This window comes from Vidua macroura, chromosome Z, assembly GCF_024509145.1.
Source record: "Vidua macroura isolate BioBank_ID:100142 chromosome Z, ASM2450914v1, whole genome shotgun sequence".
Lineage (NCBI taxonomy): Eukaryota > Metazoa > Chordata > Aves > Passeriformes > Viduidae > Vidua > Vidua macroura.
Window position 1 is genome coordinate 41,464,126 of NC_071611.1, and position 22,679 is coordinate 41,486,804.

Sequence of the window (22,679 nt, forward strand, 5' to 3'; positions counted from 1 at the left end):
AATGCATCCATCTCTAAGGACTTTAGATAATGCTTTTTTCCTAAAGCTGGAAACTGAGCATGCACCTCTCTGCTGTAGCTTCCTTCCTACAATGAACACCCAAGCCCAGCAGGCAAAATCTGCAGCACCTCTCAGTGTCTCTCTCACCCTCCCCATCTCCAGTCTGGTCTCAGGCCTTGCTAACTTTAAGAATATGGTTTCTGAGGTCGTCTTTTTGATTACAGAGAACAAAGGATTACAAAGGAACCCTTTGCCTCTCCATCCTTAGCCATTTGTCTTCACTCCCTGCCACTCTGGCTTACACGTTTTGGTATTTGTGTGATAAACTGGCTAGCAATTTCAGCCTAGTTATTTTGTTGATTTGGTACCACATAACCAGTCAAAATGCTCTGCAGGAAAATTACAGGAAAAGGGAGTATGGGACAAACTGTTCATACAGCCATAAAAACTATTTTTCAAAACAATCTAGGAAATCAAACTACCACTACAAACTCACACATGCCGTGAAAATTGTGAGGTTGATAAATGACAAGAGGCAACCTGCAGCCACTAGAGAGCAAAGCCTACTCAAGCCCCCTTAAATACAGCCAAATGCAAACAAAACCTGAACAGCAAAACATCCAGCGTGACCAAACCTATGCTATAGCTGAGGAATGGACAAGGATGTCACAACACAACCTAGCATGAGGCTGTGACAAAGAGGAAAACAGTCCATTACAGAAACATGTGACAGAATTGTAATAGTATAATTGACTTTTTTGATGGGGTGTAGGAGGGTGATGTGTCCAAGCCATGGCTGAGCTGAGAGCTGCTGCTGGCTGAACAAGCCTGGTGGGAAGGTGAGCAGTCATATGTAACTGCAAGAGTTCTGTCAGCTCCACAGTTTACCAACAGTGCAGTTTTCCAACACTGGAAATCCTCAGAGTGAGGCCACGCTGTTTTTTTTACCAGAGGCTATCATAATTTCTGATAGATAATTCCAGAAAAACTTTTTGACCAAGTCATACTGCAAAAATCCCTTCTGACTTATTATAGAAAAATCTCACCCACATAAAGAAGTAAGAAATATGTTTATATTGCCACATTTGTCTGCTGTCCTTATGCTATAAAACCTTCCTGATACTGGTGATACTGTTTTGGAATAAAATAGGTGTCACAGAAGACTACTCAAATGATGCAAAGAATCCCAGGAGTACTTAAACCACAACACAGCTTATTGATAAGCTTTGTGTCAAGGATTTGTGTAAATCCCTTGAATTATGAAAACATATATAAAATTGAAAAGTAGAGTGTATAACCTGAAAAGATGCAACAAAATGATCACAAGTAAAACTCCAGGGTTAATGCTCCTGCTAACAGTTTTTTTTCCTACATGATTTCAATTTTCTTTTCTAATTTAATTGAAAGGAAACAGTGATACTCGGACATTTCCCAGGAAAGAAGAACATTAAAATTGCATACTTTATAAATTCAAGATGAGCCTATATAAATTATTGTGCTTGAGAGACATGTCTAGTTACAACTTGGTTTGTTGCAAAATACTTTTGATAGATTGAGGTTTATGAGAGAAACAGTGATAAACTGGGATGACAAACGTATTTGAAAGGTCTTGTATTTGTCACTGAAGAGAGGTGTCCTAGTACCTACATAGTTACACACCCAGATGACCTGCTTTTAGCTTGTTAATATTAATAAAAACAATTCAGCAACAGTTCCTAATTTTCAAAAGTGTTGTGTTTTTAGCTACCTCAGTCCCTTTATTCAAGCACAATTGCTACCTTGCTTAATAACAGAAGAATTGACAGTACCTCAAATATGCACAGTGCAGTTTTATTTATATGTAATAGGGTTACTCTCCTCTGCAGTGGATGTAATATTTATAGCGTTATTATGGAAAGCTGTATTGAGGAGTGAAGAGCATTTCTGTATGAGAAGATAATTTGCACTAATAAATAAAAAATATAGATATGAGATACTGCACTCAGAGACGGATTCATAATATCAATTGCACCTTTTTTTTTTTTTTTTAAGTGATATCTCCAAAGCCAGTGATTACAGACAGGAAGCTCCTGTTGCATTATACTATAAATAAAAACTGCTTAAAGCATGTATTAATCTTTTAATACAAGTTGTATCATGCAGAAGCTTCCATTAAATCTTGACAATCTAAGCAAGCTAAAATGGTTTGCAATGACAGAGGATGACTACTTCCTTCAAAGGACACCACAGCTCTAATCTTCCCATTCAAAGAACAACTCCAAACATAATTTAATATACTTTGAGGCTAATAAGCCAAAATGTGGCTAAGGGTAGAATTAAAGGTTTACCACCTACAAACATCTTCTCTGGGAATCCCTTGCACAGGATGACTGAGTATGACAAACTTTTGTCAAAACTACATTAGCCAGACTGTTTAGCTGTATCTTGCATAGAAAAGAAAAAAATTACAGACTACAGCAAACAATGCCTCGAATTGACAAGACATGTTTAAGTAATTCAGGACTTGTAGGTGTATCCACCTTCCAGACTAGGAAATAATTTGATGTGCATGAGCCAATAAAACAAGTACACTGTCTCATTGTTCAAGCAGGAGAAGGTGCTGTTTTGTTTATAGTTAAAATAAATCACTGCCTCCTGCTCCTGCAAATTGCCAATTCTCCAGCAGCCCACTCACTAAGTCCCAGGTTCCCGGGGAAAAGCAGAGGGTTGCTAGGCAGCTCCAGGCATCCACAGGTGAAGATTTGTGGGAATACCAACACCACAGAACAATTACTCCAAAAGCAGAAAGCCATATAAAGAAGCCTCCAATTTAACTTCATGTTTTATTAGGGAAGCTTCCTTCAGTAGAATGAGAATTAACTTAGGCATGTACTAAGCCAATGTCTGGCTGAGATTTCAGGATGAATCTTGCTGCTGCTGACTGACAGCTCCTAATGGGTGCCCCACCATCAAACCAGATCACCCTGACCATGTACCAGGTACATAACCTGTAAAATGTGTCATTGTCTTTTTCCTGCCAGAGGACCTCAGGGAAGCTGCCATGCTGGCACCTATTACCACAGAGTGTCATGCTGCAATTACAAACAGAATTTGCCTGCTTCATTTGCTGCAAGCAGTGTGTTGTGGAGAGAATGCACGACCTGCTCACTCTCATCTGTGCAAAACAGGCATGATGATCAATGCTTTAAAAACACAAACTGCAATCATTTCTAGAGTTAGTGCAGTTTTAACTACACAAGGAATCACTGCAAATACAGAAGACTCCCCCAAACCTATCCTCTTCTTTTAAGAGCTATTCTTTCCCCTCTGCTGCCACCAATGACCGATCCAGGAGAAAGGATTTCATGGGGACCACTCTGAGGTGCTCAGTAGCAATTATTTAATACTCCTGCCATAAGCACTTGCCACCAACACATTATAGATTATACATTGCAACTATAGCCTTGCTCTTAACGACAGGTCTCTGTGGAAGAGCTGCATATCCCACCTCCACTGCTAAACAGACTGAAATACAGCAGCAGCCTGGCCTTCAGTGAGGTTTGGCCACTTGATTATTTTATTAAAAACATCATAAATGCTATTTTTATTTTACTTGAACTGCAGAGTTCTAAAGTACACTCTAATTATAAATACAGGGATAAAAGGTCTCAAAATACCACTTACCCTCCTTTGAGCCAGGGTGGTTTTGATGGATCAGCCTCATCTTGGCCCTGAAGTGGGAGAAGGGAAAAAAAAAAAAAAACAAAACATTAAATTAGTTTCCAGAAACACCAGAGAAGTGTTTTTATTGCATTCTGCAGAAAGGGTAACAGACCACACTGCATGCAGGCAAATGCATACAGAAACTCGTTCAAAAGCATCTCCAGTGACCAAGATGCCAGGGTAAGTCATACAGACAGACAGACCATGCCATTTCATTGAACAGCCAGGACTGGAATCTGAAGAGCCTATTCAGTGCAACTACTCATTCAAAATGTAGTCTTGAAGACAAACGTTTTATTTTTTTCCAACTCCAACAAGTTATTGGAGAGCTCCTGTTACTACACGTCACCACTTAACATGAATGTGGTTACAATGAAGATGTTAAAAATTAAAAGCCCTTGTATGAAATGCACAAATGACAGACTAACACAAACCTCTGTGTGAACACTTGTGAGCTTTGCTTTGTGCCCAGATGGAAAGACTCTTTAGTCTTCTAAGCAGAGAGGTCCCATTACAGCTTCGCTCATTTATTTGAAAGTATTTAATGTCTAACACGCATGAAACAAGGGCCACCACCTGCAGGTCAACAGGGATCCCACAGTGTGATGGAAAACACCATAGACTGCAAATGTGGGGATTCATATTTATGAATTCAAACCATGTTTTTATGTTCATATTAAGACTACATTTATAGAGTGTTTCTCTGTGGATCTTGAGTGGACTAATTAGAAGTGGCAAGTATTTCAACATTTGCAATGTACCTGGAAGAAACAATAGGTTCTGGATAAGGGGAAAATAGCTACCCGTAACTGGAAACACCTTAGTTTCAGCTCACAGGTCGTATATTCTCCTGCACTCCCTGAAAGAAATGCTGCTTTCACACACGGCTAAGCAGGTCACAATGCTAATAGCTAAAACTCCAACCTCAGATAATCATATCTGCCAAAAGAAAAAGGAGGCTGCAACTTGCACATAGTGGAAAAGAAAGTATTTCCAGCCATGGAACTCACAGCCTGAGAGTCAACAAAGTAAAGGAGCTTGAGTCAGGAAATAAGATCCAACTTTATGCAAGATAAAGGAACACAGCCTCAGAAGAAAGTGCTTTTTTCTTTTCCTTTTTTTTTTCTAACCTGTGCTCTGTGTGAGTTGTACAACCCCATACTGTTCACAGGTGACAGGCCAAGACTCCCAAGAAGAGCTGAAATAACCAAGCAAAGGAGTTCTCTTTGAGGTAACAACTTGAACAGAAGCAGATGTCCAAACTTTGTATTTTTGAGTCCTACAAATTAGGGAATTGGCAGATTTAAAGACTACACATTAATAATGCTTGTATTTAAACAGATTGAACAGTATGATGTTATCCATAGAATGGACACAATCAGGCCTGCCGAGCAGGAACGGGCCCAGACCCACAGTCTAGTACCATGCATATTTCCCCACAGCTGCAGCAGCACACCAGGGTCCACAAGCTTTGCTACCAAAACCCCTTAGCCTGAAATCTGCATTTTCTCCAGAGGGATCTGAACCAACTACTGGTCAAGAGAGATTTCATGAAGTAAATGCAACCAGATCCTTCTAAGCACACAGGGGAAGACATCTCTACCTTTGCATCTGAACACTTGGAAGAGCTGTGCGTAGAAAGTAACACTAAAATGGACAAAGGTTTCATACTGGACTGAGCTTGAGACTGATGGCTCAGCTGCGCTGAATGACAAAGAGTGACAAACGCCAACGTGGCTGTCATGGTTGGACACTGGCAACATTGATAGCAGGAGTCATTAATAACAAAGTTTTTAATCATTTTACGTGAGAATGAAATGTGACTGATATCTGAGACATTAACAGATCACAAAACAGTGTGTTCACTGCAGACTGGAGACCAGAAGAGCATCAAGAATCTGGGAAAAAGGGGGAAAGAAAGATATAGGGAAAACTGTTACCTAGTTAAGAAATGTCCTACAGGCAACCACCAGTCAACAGAGAACAGCCAGGAATGTGAACGTGGGGTGGGCAGAAAGTATGATCAGGAAGCAAACCTACATCATGTGCCAGATTTGTGATGTGTAAAGTAAAACTTGCCAGGAGTTGCAGATCATTTTAAAAAAATGAGCAAAAATATAATGTATTTTTCCCAAGCCTTTCAGACATGCAAATAAAAACAAAAGGCAGAGCTTCTCTAGTGTCAAGATTGAAAATGATCTGGGCATAATAGCACAAAACAAAAGAAAGAGCTTTCAGTAAGTGGCAATATTGATGCAGGGCCAAAGCAGGTGATGACTGTGTGAAAGCAGGAGTTATCACCTGCTGAAATAAAGAGCTAATTTGTGGCAGGCAGCCTTCTCCCTGAGAAAATGCCAAGAGAACCAGCACCTGACAGCCATCAAAAGAGGGCTGATGCCTTGAGACTATAGAAGAGCCAATGCAGTACTCACAGTTAAAGTGTGTATGTGTGGAGTAGGGAAATGTGATCCAGATTAGTGTAGGACCATTACTGGCTTCAAAAGCTTGAAAGGGTTCTGAGCAAACATGAAGGAAAGAATTAAGATGGAGGCTATTGAAAAACAGGAAAAAATATAACATAGGCGCAACCAAATTTGCCCCTGGTTTTGTTTCACAAAACAAGTATCTTTCTCTAACCATAAAATGAATGATGAACTGAATTTTCATTTCAAAAAAAAAAACCTTTTGATGCAGTGCCATGTGACATTAATATTAAGACCGGGTAAGCTGAGGAGGAGGAAGGAGCTTTCAGGTGGATAAACAAGCAACTGTAACTGAGTCAGCCATAGACAACACAAAAAGGAAGCCAGTGGGAGCAAGTAGGATCTGCTGATAAAATCTGGAAATGACAAACCCAGAATTATTGACACTGAACTCATAGGTCCAGTAGAAAGAACTGACAGCGGCAAATACTGCAGCAATGGAGGGTCAAACATGGGAAAAATGGCAAGGTCAAAGCCCCAAAGGCTGCCATGAATTTGACTGCATACAAGGTGTTCCAAGTGGAGAAAAGCATGAAACAATGGATTTGAATTCTAGTCATCACACTGACTATAAGCCTCTATGATACAGCCAGGCAGAAAGAGAACATAATCCATAGAGTAAGTCCAATGAAATGTCTCCACAAAGGTAAAAGCATAAATACTTTTGTACTATGTTGGCATGATTCCTTCAGAAAAGCATATGAATTTTTTTTGTTTTGCATCAAAGTAAAAAATAATCACAAAGGAAAACGGCAAAAGCAGCTGAGTATGTAAATCCTGTAAGATGAACAAAACATCTTGCTTACTCTAGCAGAAAGAACCTTTTCCTGTGTTTGTTCAACAGGCAGGTGAATGGGAGAAGAACTACAGCTAAACAGAGGATGAAAATTCAAAGCTGTGTCACAATGACAGCTCTGTGGAAGCCTTTCAAAAGGAGAAGCAGACACCAAACCGTAACAGTTTTACAGAATAACACTGGGAGGTGTATATAAAAAAGAAATGGCATAATATCACACAGTGGCAGTCACCAAGAAGTCCTCTGCAGTCCCTTCTTGCACTGACAAAGTCAGTCAAAGAACCAGAGTAGTCAAAGAAGCAGAGGCTGCATTAGCTACAAGTGCTGGCATGAGGGTTTAAGACATCTCCAGCAATGCCAGCTAAACAAAGTAATCCATAGTTTGCACCCCTCTTGAGGGTAAGAACTCTTCATATATTCCTCCTCATTTAAAGCAAGCAAATACTAGTACTGTCCATCCAGATGGATTTGCTGCAGGTGGAGAGTTCCCATCTCTCCAAAGGTAGCAACCACGCCAGGACACAGCAGGGTTCCAGCAGCTGCCCTGGGATTTGTCACCAGGCATGGATGTCCTCAAGTTCAGCCTGAACTGGTCAGAGTCTGGGCAAGCAGCAGAAACAACAGGCAGGTGAGAAGAACACTACAACACCTGTGAGAGTTTTTTGCCCTGTCTTTCCCAAGGACAAATGGGAAGGCAAAGGGAAAGAAGACACATTTAACACCCTGTCATCCATCCACATGCTGCAAGTCACAGAAAGTGTTTTGCTGGCTTATGGCCTTCCCTGCACAGCTCTGTCACTCAATCTTTCCTTGAAAGCAGCCACATCAGACTGATTTTTTTTTTAACTTCCAGTAAGCACATATAAGAGCACTGAAACAATGGAGAAACAAAAATGTAAGTAAAACAGACCATCACATCCTTATTTGATTTTTTTTTTTCATTTCTGAGGCAGGTGAATGACTTTTTTATACCTACTGTCCAACAAATACTTTAAAATGGGGAAGTGCTTGTCACCCCTAATACTGCAGTATATTCACCCACAGTAAAACATACTGTAACCAGCTGCTGAAAGGTCTTCTCCAAGTAATTAAAAGTCTCTTATGAACCAAGAATCAGTTAGAAAAACAATGTCAGTGACAGAGCAGCATAAATTTAAGGCCCTGGATTAAACAAGGCAACAGACATGGCTACTTAAGGAAAAAGTATTCAGTCATAGGGAAGGCAGTGTTTGGTGAAGCCTATAAAGCCAACAACAGGAGTTTTGCTTACTCAGGAAAAGCACAGCTGGCCTTAGAAATAATTGAGAAGTTATTTAACAAAGCTGCAATTTTAAAATTTTGCAAATTCTCTCATCGACAAGAAGATACTTTAATGGACAGAACAATTACGCACTTCTGTAGAAGCAAAAGAGCGTAAAATGGACAGAGGGGCAAAAAAAGAAATAAAATAAGAAATCACAAAGTCTGTAGCACCACAAGGAAGAACATCCACAGATCTATTAGCCTTTTATATAAATCTAGCTCTCCACATAAAAGGCTTCCTAACAATGTCATTTTCCATCACATCTAAGTACTGTGTCTAGCACATTATCCTCTTAAAATACAAAACAGATGTAAAACATGTAAAGCTGCTTTATGCTGCTTTATTTAAACAGATAGAAAAATCAATAATGACATCTCATTTGTTTTGAAAATCATCCTAACTTGTTTTCAAATACCATTATTTTTTTTTATTAAACCTCAAAAGTCTCAGTTAGATATAGGTTAATCTGAATCAGGCTAAAACAAGGAGCAACTGACTAAATTAAACTTCTGGTCATGCCTAATTAGAGCATTTCTTCAGTAGCATTAACAGAGTCAGACTGAACTAAATCTTCCCAATTAAGTCAGTCTTGTGGTTCAATGTCTTCATTCACTCAAGTATGCTGGAATTTACATGGAATCCAAAGCTTCAACAAGGCAAGGGATTATTTTAAATTCATTCTGTATTCCGCAATAGCATCCATTTATTAAGGGCTGAAAAGCCCCAAAGGAAGCTCCTTCCAACTGATATATCATCCAGTACCACCTTTCCAGCTGCCAGATGAACAGTTTAAAGGAGGTTACAGTGGTTTTGCACTGAAGTCAAAAGGGGACTGAATTTAACACTGATATTTGACACCAGGTATCTCTGCATTCCTGAAAAAGCATTAATTGACAGATATTTACCCGGAAGAAGGAAACAGAACTGCTGACATATGAGCCAATAAAGCTTAGAAACACAAATTCATCAGACTCAAGGGATGACATCTGCATGGAGGCCCAAAAATCCATGCAAGGTTCAGCTTCTCCTGGAAGCTAGTTTTGTCTTATTTATACAACTACAGGAGGGGGAGAAACACAGCAGGCACTGAATGCACACAGCACAGAGTAATGAAAATAAAAGAGCTGAGATTCCAAAAGCCAGTAATTTCTCTACACGAGATACAGTTGCTAACACAATTGTTGACAAAGCCCACAGCAGTAAACAAAACAATTCTGCAGATCCTCCTAGGAGGAAAGTGTTACTTGTTGCCCACAGGATAATGGACAGAGAGGTAACCAGTCCATGTCTAGAAAGACAACAACTCTGTGTATTAAGGACAAGGTTCTGCCCTTCCCATGGGGCACAGGGCCCTGTTCAAAGCAAAATGACTACCTAAAAAGGCATGGGATCTGCAGCAGACATCTTTCAGCATCCAGGTTTGATTAATCTCACTGCTACAGCCTACATGCACTTTTGACTTTAATTGATGAAAGTGGACAAGCCAAACAGAGATGAAATGAAATAATATAACTGAAGAAAAATGAGGAAATACTTGGTTTAAACAAGATTCATAAAGAGGAAGACTGGAAAAGACAGGATGAACAACTTGTCCTCTGCTAATGCGGTGCCTGTGCACATCACACACACCCCACAGAGCACCAAAGGGAGGAGATCACTCCAAGCATTCATGTTTTCCTCTTTGTACAAGGTCATAGGCACTGAACAGACTCTTAACTCATACACAGTGTTAACAATGCCTCAGACAATCACGACATGCTAAACTGAATTTCAGCGCCTCAGCAGGAGCAATTGGCTACAGGAAGACGAGACAAGCACACACAGGGGTTTCAGAAAGAGATGCTGGTTACAAGGGACAACATGTACAACCTGGAGCTCTCCTCTACCTCCTTCTGCAAAGAAAGAAAGAAAAAAAAAGACAAGAAGGAAAGGAACAAAAGTTAGTAGACCAGATTTCTGCTATGAGTTCTGTAAAATTATTTTAATAGAAACTGGGGTAAAGGTTTGCCTCAAGTTGATAACATGTTCATGCAGCAGAGTTTTCCCATGTGCTTCCTGGGACATGCACCAGACAATTAATCTCTATCAGACCTCAAGTTAAATTCATCAAATTTCATCCATAACTGCACATACATTAAAATATATACTTTTGAGAGCTCTTTTTAGAGTTACTGTTCCTGATTCATTAGCTGAAGAATTTTAAGTAATCTTAACACAGAATTGGAGCCGCCATTTATCATACAGGAAAAAAACCCTGGATTTAATATAAGGAGGAACAAATTTGTTCTCCTCTCCCCCAGACTGCATCTGAAACATCCCCCCTGTTCCCTTCCTCACTCCCTGTATATTTTGCCCAGTACAAGGAAACTGGCAGCTCCCACAGAACACATTTTGCTTTTGCAAATATCATAATGCAGAGAGATATTTTCTGAATTTATACATCTAGGCAATTTTCCTCTGATCCAAAAAAAAAAAAAAAAAAAAAAAAAAAGAAAAGAAGTCCAGAGCCTCCTACACTAAATCTCATGTTTATGGATAGGCAATTTCAAGGCTAGTAAAGTTACATGAGAGTCATACTCAAAACTTCCGGTACAGACATGATATTTTTTAAGTCTTCCAATCAGATAATTCTCTATCTGCACAGAAGAATCCTATTACTCATTTGTGTATGAAAGATGGAGGGGAAGGAATATCTTCATGGCAACAGGAGACACTCAAATTGGTTTAAAAGCAAAAATAGTTTTTGAAGTTACTGTCTATATGGGTGTAATTACAGACATGCAATCACTAAGACAGGAAAATAGAGAAGCTATTTTAACTCCATCGCTAAGGAGAAGTCAATTACTTTAGCAAACGAGGTGCTGGATTGCAGCTAAAATAAAAATCCTATTTTTCGCCTTAACACATGCCTGCATGGATGCTCATTAGGACAGAAAACCTCTGGACCACCCTGCAGGCTTTACCTTTGGAGCTAATGGAGAAATCACAAGCAGCAGGATGCTGCAACCACTGGTGTGGCACACGTGCTGTGTTTTGGCAGTCTGCTCTGCACAGATAGCTGACCTGGAGAAACTGAGGAAACTTGAAGTCCCTTCCAGACTCAGATGGAAACATGGTTTTTTTTGCATGGACCCTTCTTGACTGGTCTCTGAAGTAATCCTGCCTGTCCTGTTTAATTAAGTAAAACCTTCTCACCTAGACTGACAAAATTCCACATCAAGTCCTTTGGTTTTGTCCTTTTTACACAGTCACCCCATGCCCTTCCAACCCAAGCCAAACCTCTCCTGACTTCGTCCCTGGGGTGGTCTCAGTGTGTCTCAGGCAGATCCAGGCATCCCTTATTCCTAGGTTTTTAATTCCTTTGCATTTGAACTCTACTCCTTCCTGGCCTCTCCTGTGGAGTCTTGAAGTGCAGAAGATGCGGGAGACCTGGACTCATGTCCCTTCTCAGGTCTGCTGTGGCTCTCAGTCACGTCAAGCAGGGAAACCCGGCTTTTAGCCCCCAGCTGGAAAACACTGAGGACAGATGGAGCCTCTGGCAATGCAACAGCTCAACAGTAGCAAGCTACCAGTGAGCATATGCAAATTACATATTTTTCAAAAGCGTATTCACTCCGCTCATTTGGGGTTGATTTTCCACACAAAATTCCTTGACACAGGCTAGCACTGCCAAATTTTAAGACCTCAGGGCAGTAGAGCTTCTCAAATATAGGTCAAATTTATTTTTATACAAACACAAAGCAATAAATTTTGCATTGGACTAATTTTTGGGTAATTTTTTTAAAAAACACAAAAAACCATTTTGGCTTAAAATCCATATTCATCTTTGATTTCTAAGGCCCATCAATTTAAGGCAGTTAGGGACAGTTTCAGGCCAAATGTAAAATTTGGCAAAGCTCTGAGTAACTGCAGACACAGATTTAAAACCTTGTGCCTCACTACAGCACATGCACTCACAGCTTCATCAGTGGTGACTAACTTGGCTAAACCCTGATCACAGAATTCTTTCACAATTTCACTTTTGAGCAGTCAGCTTAAATATAATGAAATCTCTAGCATTTCAGGGCTTTACTTTAAACAAATTAAAACTATCATCATCTTCACTTATACTTTTTTTTTTTCAAATTCAAACTTTAAAAGCTTCCTTGGATTTTCAGGGGATATTTTATGTTTTTTTCTTCTGACTTCCAATTAAACACAGCAATTATTTATATGCATCTGCCAAGTTCCAAGTTCTTTCAGTAATTTGCATCTGTGTTCAACTATAAATAATTTAAACCTTTATGCCAGTGCATCATCTCTGATTCACCAAAACATGCATATTTACCAACACCTCCAAACTTATCTTCCATTCCCTTGCTGGAGGAACACATTTAACAAAATACCTTGAACTGAACTTTTGAGCAAATGTGAGGTTTAGGTTCAGAACCAAAAAACAGCTGCAGAACTGGGTTTTCAGTGGACCTTATCCAGGAACTGAAAAGGCTATTAACAAAATATTACATTTTTAAAATAAGACACAAACTCTCATCTACAGCTGGGGAAAAATGCAAACCAACATTGCACTGCATTCCAGGTATGATGCTTTTTCCAAAGGAAGGAAATAAAAGCTTGGCTCAAACTTGAGTATATTAAAAACAGGACACAGAACTGCAGTTTCTCTTTCTTGAAAAATGCATGCCAAAACAACACTGTTTCAGAGAGTTACAGAATCATTAGGAATCATCACAGAATGTTTTGTGTTGGTAGAGACCTTAAAGATCATCTAGTTCCAACTCTTTCCCTGTCTAGCTGTCAGGGTCTGGGCTGCTTTGCTTCCTGGCATCTCTAGGGTTTTCTCTTCAAGGTCTTGCTTTTCTTATCCTTCATCCACTTTTTTTCCCCACTATCTTTGACTCCTTTGACTCCTCCTGTCTCTCAGAGCACATTTCCTACATTGTGACTTCATCACACACTTATTTTTATAGCCTCAACTGCCAAATCTACTATAGATCTATCTTTATGGGAGTGGCACACAAGTGCCACCAATTTTTTGTCACATCACTGGATGATGTTCAAGAGAACTGAACGAGGGAGGACAAAAAATCCCAATTCACCCTGGAGCCAGATCTAAGGTACAAAGTGCAGCTCTGTTCCTCCTTCTCAATTGTTTTGGCTACTTCTTTCCTTGTGAACATGCCTGTGCTGTTCAAACTCTGCTGAGATGAGCAGCCTCCTCTCACATTCAGAAACAGGCTATTTCAGTACTTTTGCTGTACTGTGGCACATGCTAATCCAAACCACTGCCTGTTCTCTCAGGTTCTAAAATTAGGACATATGTCCAGGACTTGAGCACCACATGAACACTACCATAAAAAAAAAAAAAAAAAAAAAAAAAAAAAAAAAAAAAAAAAAAAAAAAGTATCTGTGCCAAGCCCACTAACAAATCCCATCATTTCCCTCATTAAAAACTTACTGTTTGAGCCAACTCTATACTAAAGACCTTGTATAAAATAAGAAAGCAGAGAGCTGATTATGAGCTTTATGATCTGCATAACTGAGAAGATGACTGGTACAGAAATCAAGTATGGCTTGACAGATTGTTTCTTCACAGTGAAAGCAGAGTCACTAGAAAAGCACTTGGCAATAGATCACTCCTTCAGTAGGGAGAGGAGTCCTCTGATCATTCTGACCAGCTTCCATGAAGAGTGAACACAGTATTTGATACAAGAAGTTCACAACAAGTACGTGAAGATTTCAAGATGTAGTTAAAATAACTTCCACTCTTGAAACAAAGCCTCTTTCCTTAACTGAGTAATGACTCATAGGGATGACACTGAGAAAGCCTTCTCACTGCCTGGAAAGGAAGGGGGAAGATGGACCCACACTTCAACTTTAGGATCTATTTTACCAAATCAAGGCTGTCAAAACATGTCCCATCAAAAGATGCCAGTCAGCTCTATCTCCCACAGACTCAGGAAATGATTTAGCAACACTGCTCCACCACTGTATCAGCTCACATGTGCTTTGGTCATGCATTTGAAAATCTGTGCTGCAAATAAGGGATGTAGCTCCCCAGAAACAAAAACACTTTCCATCTTGTGGACAAGTTATGGAAACAAGTTTCAACTTCCCAATTTTTAAACTATTATTAGTAGTAGTATTTATTATTTTAAAGGTCTCCACTAGGATAACATCTAACAGTGATTAAACACTGGCAACTTCCACTTTGTGATAGAGTCACTTAAGTCTAGATCCTCTCAACTCACAAAACTGCAAATCTGGCTACTTATAGTGCAAATGCACACTTGGTTATCACATGTCTTAGCTCTTATATTTAAGAAGAAACCAAGTAATGAATTATGACAAAAAACCTTAACACCTGCTATTTGGATGAAGCACTGCAAATCTCCCTCTCTCAAAGGGGAAAAAAAAAGGTGAAACTTGCTAACTGGCATTTCAGTGTGTTACACAGTAAATTTTAGGGGGTTTTGTCAGTACTGTTGTACAGCGCACGTACTTGTCTTATTTTTTTCATTTTACCTGAATTTGTCTCCTCAGCAGAAATCCAGTTTCCCTCCTGTGCTAATTCTTTTAAGAGTCTCCTATGCATTTGTCTCTTTTCCCTCAGCACATTTTTGAAATTGTTGATGCATTTGTTCAGGTAGATGGTCTCTGCGCACACCTTGTCAAGGCTCATGGGCCTGCACTCCTTCCCTGGCTCAGGTGGACAGTTCCCATCTTCTCCAAGCTCCTCAAGAGCTTGCTGCCTAGCAGGGATTTCACAGACAGATGATGGCAGCACACAGGAAACAGGAGGCTCATGCGAAATAGAGGAAAAACTGGAAGGAGCAAATTGCATCTGAGCAGATGCTTCACTGTTGACATTTGCATTTGCCTGGCTCTCAGAGGACTGACTAGGAGGGGTTTCTGCAAAGTAGTCAGAGCTGCCACCCATACCTGAACTGGTCAGCATAAGCGTGTTGTCATCATCCATCTGTAAGCCACTATCATTTTCTAAAAGGATTTCAGAATCACTTGTCTCCAGTTTATGAAACACCACTTGCAGAGCAGACCTGAAGTGGTGAATAGCTTTCCCAAGCTTATTAGTGTAAAACTTCATGTCTACAAGATCAATGTTGTCCCGGGAGTGGTCAAGGAAATACTGGGAATTTTCCAGGACATCCCTAAAGACCTGATCAGTTGGATCTTGATCATTCAGGTCCATTTGGATCATATCTTTCAAGCTGTCACTACTGTCAGCCATTTCATCTGTTGTATGATCATAGCTAATGGTTGTCACCCCACTAGAAACATCTTCTCTTTGAACATCACCTTTCTCTGCATTGGTAAATTTGCAAGAGTTATCACAGTCTGTTTCAATTTCTTCTGTGTTTATCCCCTCATCTTTTTCTAGAAGAGAAGAATTCTCAGTGATGCTTTTAGTGTCAAGCCTCTGGTCACTACCATTACTTGAAGCACACATCTGGCTTGCATGGCCCAAAGAGTCAGATGAGCAGCAGTGATTTCCATCACCTTTAGGTGAATTAGTCACCTGTGGAGGTTCAGCAAGGACTTGGCAAATGTCCCTGTTATCTGAAGGCTGCTCACTGCAGCTTATTGTTTGTGCTTCCTTTCCAGCTTCAAGTATCAAGGCATCTTTCTTGGTCAAGGCTGACTTCTGCACAGAATCAAGTCTCTCACCTGCACACTCTGCTTTCCTACTCGTGCTTTTATACTTAACCTGGTATGAGTCCGTCTGAAGGTGCCCAATTGCATCAGTTCTCTGAGCCCCATCAGGATTCAGCAAGTTATGATTATTTTTCTTGAAGCCAGACTGAGAAGAGACTGAATCCGGTTTTTGGCCCCTCTGGCCATTCTGCCTCTTTTGCTCCTCATTGGTAGCGACCCGGACACCTGAGTTCTCCAGAAGAATAGACTTCTGTAAAATAAAGTCTCTCTGTTCACAACTCACAAGTTTCACAACTGCTGGTCTTGGCATTAATGGCTTGCCTGTACCAATATCTGACCTATAAGCATCTTTTATATACTTACTGCACTGAATACCATTGAAACAGTGATATTCAGACAAAAAGCTGCAGATAAGCTCTACTGTGTTTTCACCATCTTTCTCTGGGATGCCATAAAAATACAACACTGGTTCTTCCTTTTGTACATCCCTTCTTGGCTCTCGAACATGCGTACCCTGGGTTTTGCCACTGGAACCACCTTGCAGGCCTTCTATCTCACTCAAGACAGTGTCCACACAGCTGGAGACTTCATCCACAGAGCCTTTTATCAAGGTGAGGTGCTGACGGAGCTCTGCAATCTCTGTTTGGATTCGACTTATTCCCTGTAGCTCTTTAACAATGTAATCAACCACATCAGCTGAGCGGTCTCTTGACTGCCTTGTTCGACTCTTGCATGCAATGGTCTTTTCCTTGGGAAAGCACCCTTGCCTTTCAGCTGCATCCCTCCAGCTCATGGTAATGCTCAGGGAAGAAAGCTCCTGTCCCTCAGACACTCTGCCCTTTATTTCAGAAGAGGTCTGCATGATACCATCAGAACTTCTCTGCAAGTCCTTCTTGTTCTGCTGTAGTGAACATGGTATTTTTACATAGCCACCCCAGTTCAGTTCCACCTCACCAACACACACTTCACTCACTCCCTTGGAATCATGTCCTCCATCATGATCAAAGTCCCCTCCAGCCATGGAAAATTCAGTGCTTGGAGAGCTCTGGTTGATTCCACAAACAAACATGTCTGATTCAATCTCCACTGGAGAGAGCTGGCAGCGATGTGCATGGTTTGAATTATCATCTACCTGGCCTTGGAGAAGCCTCTTCATTTTCTCCCGCAGAAACAAATGGAGTTTTTGCTTCCGGAATTGCTTCCTGCCCTGCAGTTTTACAACAGGTTTTCTGTGCAGAAGTGAAAATTCATTTTCTTGCTTTTTCAATCTACTTCTAGCAAACATCATCAGCTGCACCTGTGTTTCTCATAGTGCTACAAGCTGCACAAGCACACATCAATCACTTCTCAATGCACAACTCGCATCCAGTTTTTAGTCTGTCATGAGGCAGCTACCGAAAGAGGGGAAAAAAACATTACAGTTTGTTTCAGTAGAAATATCCGAGGTAACTTAAGCAGAAGAATTAAAAAAAACACCAAAACTAAAACCAGCATACACATAAAATCAGACAGAAAGAGGATGTGCTATTTAAAGTGTACAGACATTATCTTGGTTTTAGCCACCTCCCCACATCAGGCTCTTGTTGGAGTAAGTGCTCCTTGCTCCCACTTCTATTCAAGAGAGTGGAAAAAAAAGGTCAAATTAAAAAAGCAATTCTGTGGTTGTATTTCTACCAGGTTTGCAAATTAATCTCAAGCTTCACGTCCTGGCAATTGCGCACTGTGTGACTTAATTACCCCCCAAATGCGGAGTTCTGACATTATAAATTCTATCCTTGCACATTTCTTCTCCTTTCAAGTTCACAATCTTCATCCTTTCTTCAAACAAAAGCAGAAATCAAATTTAACTTCGCGCAGTTTCAGCGACCCCACAGGAATTGCTCAAAGTGATGTAAAGTGGCAAGAAGACTGGATGACAGATTTTAGGAGTAAAACCTTTCTGCTATTTTAGTATTTTCATCTTAATATTTTGCTACAAAGCAGTAAAAAGAAAATCCAGAAAATGAACCAAACAAAAAAAAAACCTCGAAGCTTGCAAGCTTCCCAAGCTAACCTGCAGTTAAATATGCTACACTCAGCATATGCATAAACAAGCTGAGCTGACAGCATGAAGCTTCTGCATGTCACTTCTACTCCAGCTCTGGGGATTTTGCAGTTGATTATTTTCCCCAATTTAAATCCCCTCTCTAATGAACAAAATAAAAACAAAAAACCCCACAATGTTAACTACTTGAAACTTCCATGTGCTTTTACTGGCATACTTACTAAGCAACATACAACCAGGTTTTTTCTCCAGAGAGTAGGGCACACAAGAGACCCACACAGGATCCTCCTGGAGGCAAGGTGACTGGAGAACACAATTGTATTTGATGACTCAGTTTGGACTTGCTGCCTGAAGCATATATTTTTTCTCATATTCTTGTTTTATTTAAGACCTATGGTAACTTTCTTTCATTTTTATTGTTTCACTTTGTGGGCAGGAAGGGAGAGAGTGTTTTTTGATCTGGAGGAAGCAGCATTGCAAATACCAATCTCTATAATAAGAGCTTAATTAATATGCTATAAAAGCGGTTGCATCTGTGTTTCAGGTTTAAGTCTCCTCATCAAGCATTTCCAAAGGCAATACCTGCCCTTCTGTAGGCTAAACAAATTCTCTGTGAAATTGATTATCAGCTTCTTTAAAGAAAGTAAGTTCAAATTTTCAGGCCATTGGTCCAGAAAAATTATTTGAGATTTTTTGGTGGGTTTTCATTTGTTTGTTTTTGTTTCATTTTTTAAATCTATTTCCTCATAAAACAGGGCTGACATAAGAAATATTTTCTCAGACTCTCTTCTTCCACCACTTACACAGTTTAGCCATTTTCACTTGAGTCGATAACCAATGTTTAACATCAAAAAATAACTTCTGTACCAGTCGTAAGAAGTGAAGAGAGAAGAATTGCTTGGAGAATATCCAAGAATTGCTTGGAGAGCAAGTAATTGGATTCAATGGCAGCCAAGAAAAAGAGCTCTACAGTTGTGGCTCCCTACACATGTTGCTTGAGGGTAGCACACAGAAATGCTAATTTCAAATATTATCCAGCATATTGAACTCCAAGTGCTAGGAGAAAAGCCTATATAGGCTTGTGCAAGGTTTCCCTCAGAAAGCTCAGTCTTCATCATGTTTCCTTCTGTATGCAGCTTTCAAGGCATCAGAGGGGCCTTGATAACTTTAGTTAAAAAAAAAAATCAATTCAAGACAGAGCTCGCTCTCACTTCCTTTGTCTGCTACACCACTCAAGAGCAGCAGTTTTTAACAGAAATCACTTTTTCCTGCTGAACACTTACTTGCAAGATTGCAGCTATTCCAAAGCTGGCAGCTCAGTGCAAACAGTACAATTCTGTCATTTTTATTTATATATAGTATTTTTGGTGTATGTATATGTATATATATAGGTGTGTGTGTGTGTGTTTATGTGTGTGTACACACACGCGCACACACACACACACACACACACAGAGAGGAATATCTACTTAATTGGAGATTTTTAAAAGTACATATTTGATTTCATCAAATACTAACTCTACCTTTCCATCTTTCCCCAAGAAGGACAGAAACTGCTTCCTCCAAAGCTGGGAACAAGGCCAGAGCAGAACACATGGACAGCAGCTCCGGCTCAGAGGGAAGCCTTTCTACCTCTCTCTACAGTGGGTGGAAACAAATGGAAATCACTGTTTACCACCAAAGATCAAATCACTGCCCACTGAGTGGAATGCCAAGAAGCAAGTAAGAGAATTGCCCTCTTTGTCCCACTCCCAAAGGCTTCCTCCCTCCATTCCCCACCCCAAGCCCACACTCAGACCTGAAGCTCTCTGAGCATTCACTCAGTCTGTGGGCTGGTCTCAAAGTGTCTCTGCACCTCCTGCCACAGCCTCTCCTCCTCCGCTACACCCAGGGTTGTGTGCATGCTCCTATCCCCTTCCACGCTCCAGACTAGGTGCTCTGCAACTTGTCTCCTATAAAGATCCCTTATTTCTTTCGTGTTGTCTGTGTTAGAGCCATGCTTTCTTGTAGCACAGACACGTGAAGTGAAAATAAAAGTTAATGCAGGTTTACCCAGGGAAAAAAACCCAAAACCTAATCTAGATGCAAATCCCTGAATCCCTGCTTAAGTCTTTTTCTCTTCCAGGATCACTCCAGGAATCACATTAACACATAAGAAGAAGTTAAGTCTTTTAGGAAATAATATTTGGATCCTGGTGTTCTGCCTGATGTTGCAAGCCTTCACTGACTACACAACATTTGTTCTGACTGCCTTGTTAGCAGGCATTTCCTTCCAGGAGAATTCCATACTCAGTTCAGTACAGCTGTCTCTGGACATGCTAGAGAGCAGCATGCACAGGCATCACCATTTCTATGTTACCCAACTTCCCAAAAGAGAGCCAGCCTCAAGCTCAACATGAGGATTACATTTCTGCTTTACTTGGGAATGTTTGGGTTATTTTGCTATTCCCATGAAGACAAAGCTGACATATTAGGATTTTAGAGAGGGGAAACTGGTGAGCTACCACGAACACTGCACATCTCATTACCTTGTCATTGGACACACTTCTGAAATAGCCTTGCAATACAGGAACAACAGACACTTTTCCTCCTGACATACAGATTTGCCATGACAACAGGAGTAAAAGCATGTCATGCCAGCATCCATGAATGAGAAAAAAAGAACATGAGAAATTTCATGAAGGAATAAAATTCAATTATATTATCTCTGCTGATCAGCTGGGGATCAGCCATGTTTTATGCTTACAGCATAAAACAGAGAGCCAGGCTCTCACCAGGGAGAGGGGAGGTGACTGCAACCCCCTCTGAGCAGCATCTTCAGTTCTGGGAGACACTGGACCAGCATGGCTCAAAACAAAGGCAGCATTGTGTGCCTTCAGCACTGCTCCACACTGCAGCAGGCTGGCTGCAGTCTGGTGGAAGAAAAAGGGGTGACAGCACAAAAACTCTGTTAAAGTGAGGTATGCTTATCTTACAGAATCACAGATTTGTTTAGGTAAAGATCTTTAAGGTCAAAAAATCCAACTGTTTACTCAGCATTGCTAGGGCCACCACTAAACCACATACGTGAGTGCCACATCTATATGTCTGAAATATCTCCAGGGATAGTGACTCCACCACTCCCATGGGCAGCTCATCCCAGTGTCTGACACCCCTTCTTAATGGCTATCTGGTTTTCATCACACTAAGCTTAATACTGAGCTACATTTAGCCCACAGCATCATGTTAGAAGGTGCTGGTACCTCAGGGTAGATGTGGTGTTCAAGGAACCCAAAAAAGAGACAAAAACAATTAGCTATGATCAGAAAAACATTTCACAGCAGCCTCTCTGGCCATTGACTCATGCTACTGAGTGAAATCTTTTTCATTAGATTATATTTGCAGTATCGCCCACACAAAGTGGTACTGCTTTACCTGTACTAGCAATTACCCTAGGAAAAGCAATAATAAATAAAATACCTGATAAATGGTCTTGCTACTCTATAAAGTGCCATTTAAACATGAAGAATACCAATAAAATGCAGGACGTTGTGGGAAAAAAGATTTTGGCATTTAAAACAGAAAGAAATCATGGCTAAGGCTGCCATAGCAACATCGCCGTACCACTCGGCATGCTGAAACAGTGACTCTTCCTGAGAATATTACAACATTTTTAAACACAATAATTGCTGAAATAATCCTAACAAGGCTTGACAGAGATATGAAAGGTTATAATCAGTTTTGCTGTTTGACTTCTGGAGATGCACTTGCAATTTTCTAATTAATATCACTATATTTAATTTTGGATTGGATCATACCTGAACATGGCATTATTGCTTTGCTGCTGAAAATGTGTCTTTCTTCAAACCTTCTTCTGATAATTAACAAAAATTCTAACTTTTGAGTCCTAGCATGGATGATCAGAACAACAAGGTACTGAGCTGAGCAATCCTGGGCAAAAAGCAGCAGAGCTGGAGAACAAAACATACTGTTGAGAAACACCTTCACCTCAGGACATTTAGGCTGAAAGTAACATGCAGAAGAGACACATGGAACTCCACAGTGGATTGAAGCAGAAATACATTCATATCATTGAAAAGACAGTAGTTACAAAAGGATGACAATAATTTTATGTAAAACAATGTGAGGAGAAGAACTATTACTCAGTCCCTTGGTAACCCTTTCACAGTCCCTCTGCTGCCAAGCCTCAATGCTTCCCGTCCAGGAATTACCACACTAGCTGCAAAATCACATCCCAGCCCTATCTGTAGAACTTTCTTAAGTTTTTAAACACTTCCAAATATATTTTATAGATTGTATCTGTACCTGCAACATTTATTTCAATACAGCTAAGCAAAAACTATGACAAAACACTTCAATGCAATGCCAGCTAGCCTTCACACCTGACACATTTCAGAAAAAGAAAAAAAAAAACAAACAAACAAACAAACAAAAAAACCAAAACAAACAAACAAAAAACCAAAAACAAAACAAAACAAAAAAAATAAACAAAAAAACCACAAAAACAAACAAACAAAAAAAAACCCCACACTTAAAACCTTCCCAGAGCAGTTTGATAGAAATTACAAAAGGTCAGGTGAGGTCAATCAGTCATCCTCAGTGTGGAAAACTGATCCAAGGAACACTGCATATAACACAGTTCTGCACCTCCCACATCACAGTTATTTCTCACATTTCACA

At 40.2% G+C, this 22,679-nt stretch overlaps 1 protein-coding gene across 1 annotated transcript in view; it reads right to left on the minus strand.

Moving 5' to 3' along the window:
- UNC13B (unc-13 homolog B) overlaps window positions 1–22,679 on the minus strand; it is a 210,392-nt gene that overhangs the window by 81,186 nt on the left and 106,527 nt on the right. The window contains exon 11 of the mRNA XM_054003085.1: window positions 3,664–3,710. Within this exon, the coding sequence (XP_053859060.1) occupies window positions 3,664–3,710 (47 nt within the window). The remainder of the gene's footprint in view (window positions 1–3,663; window positions 3,711–22,679) is intronic.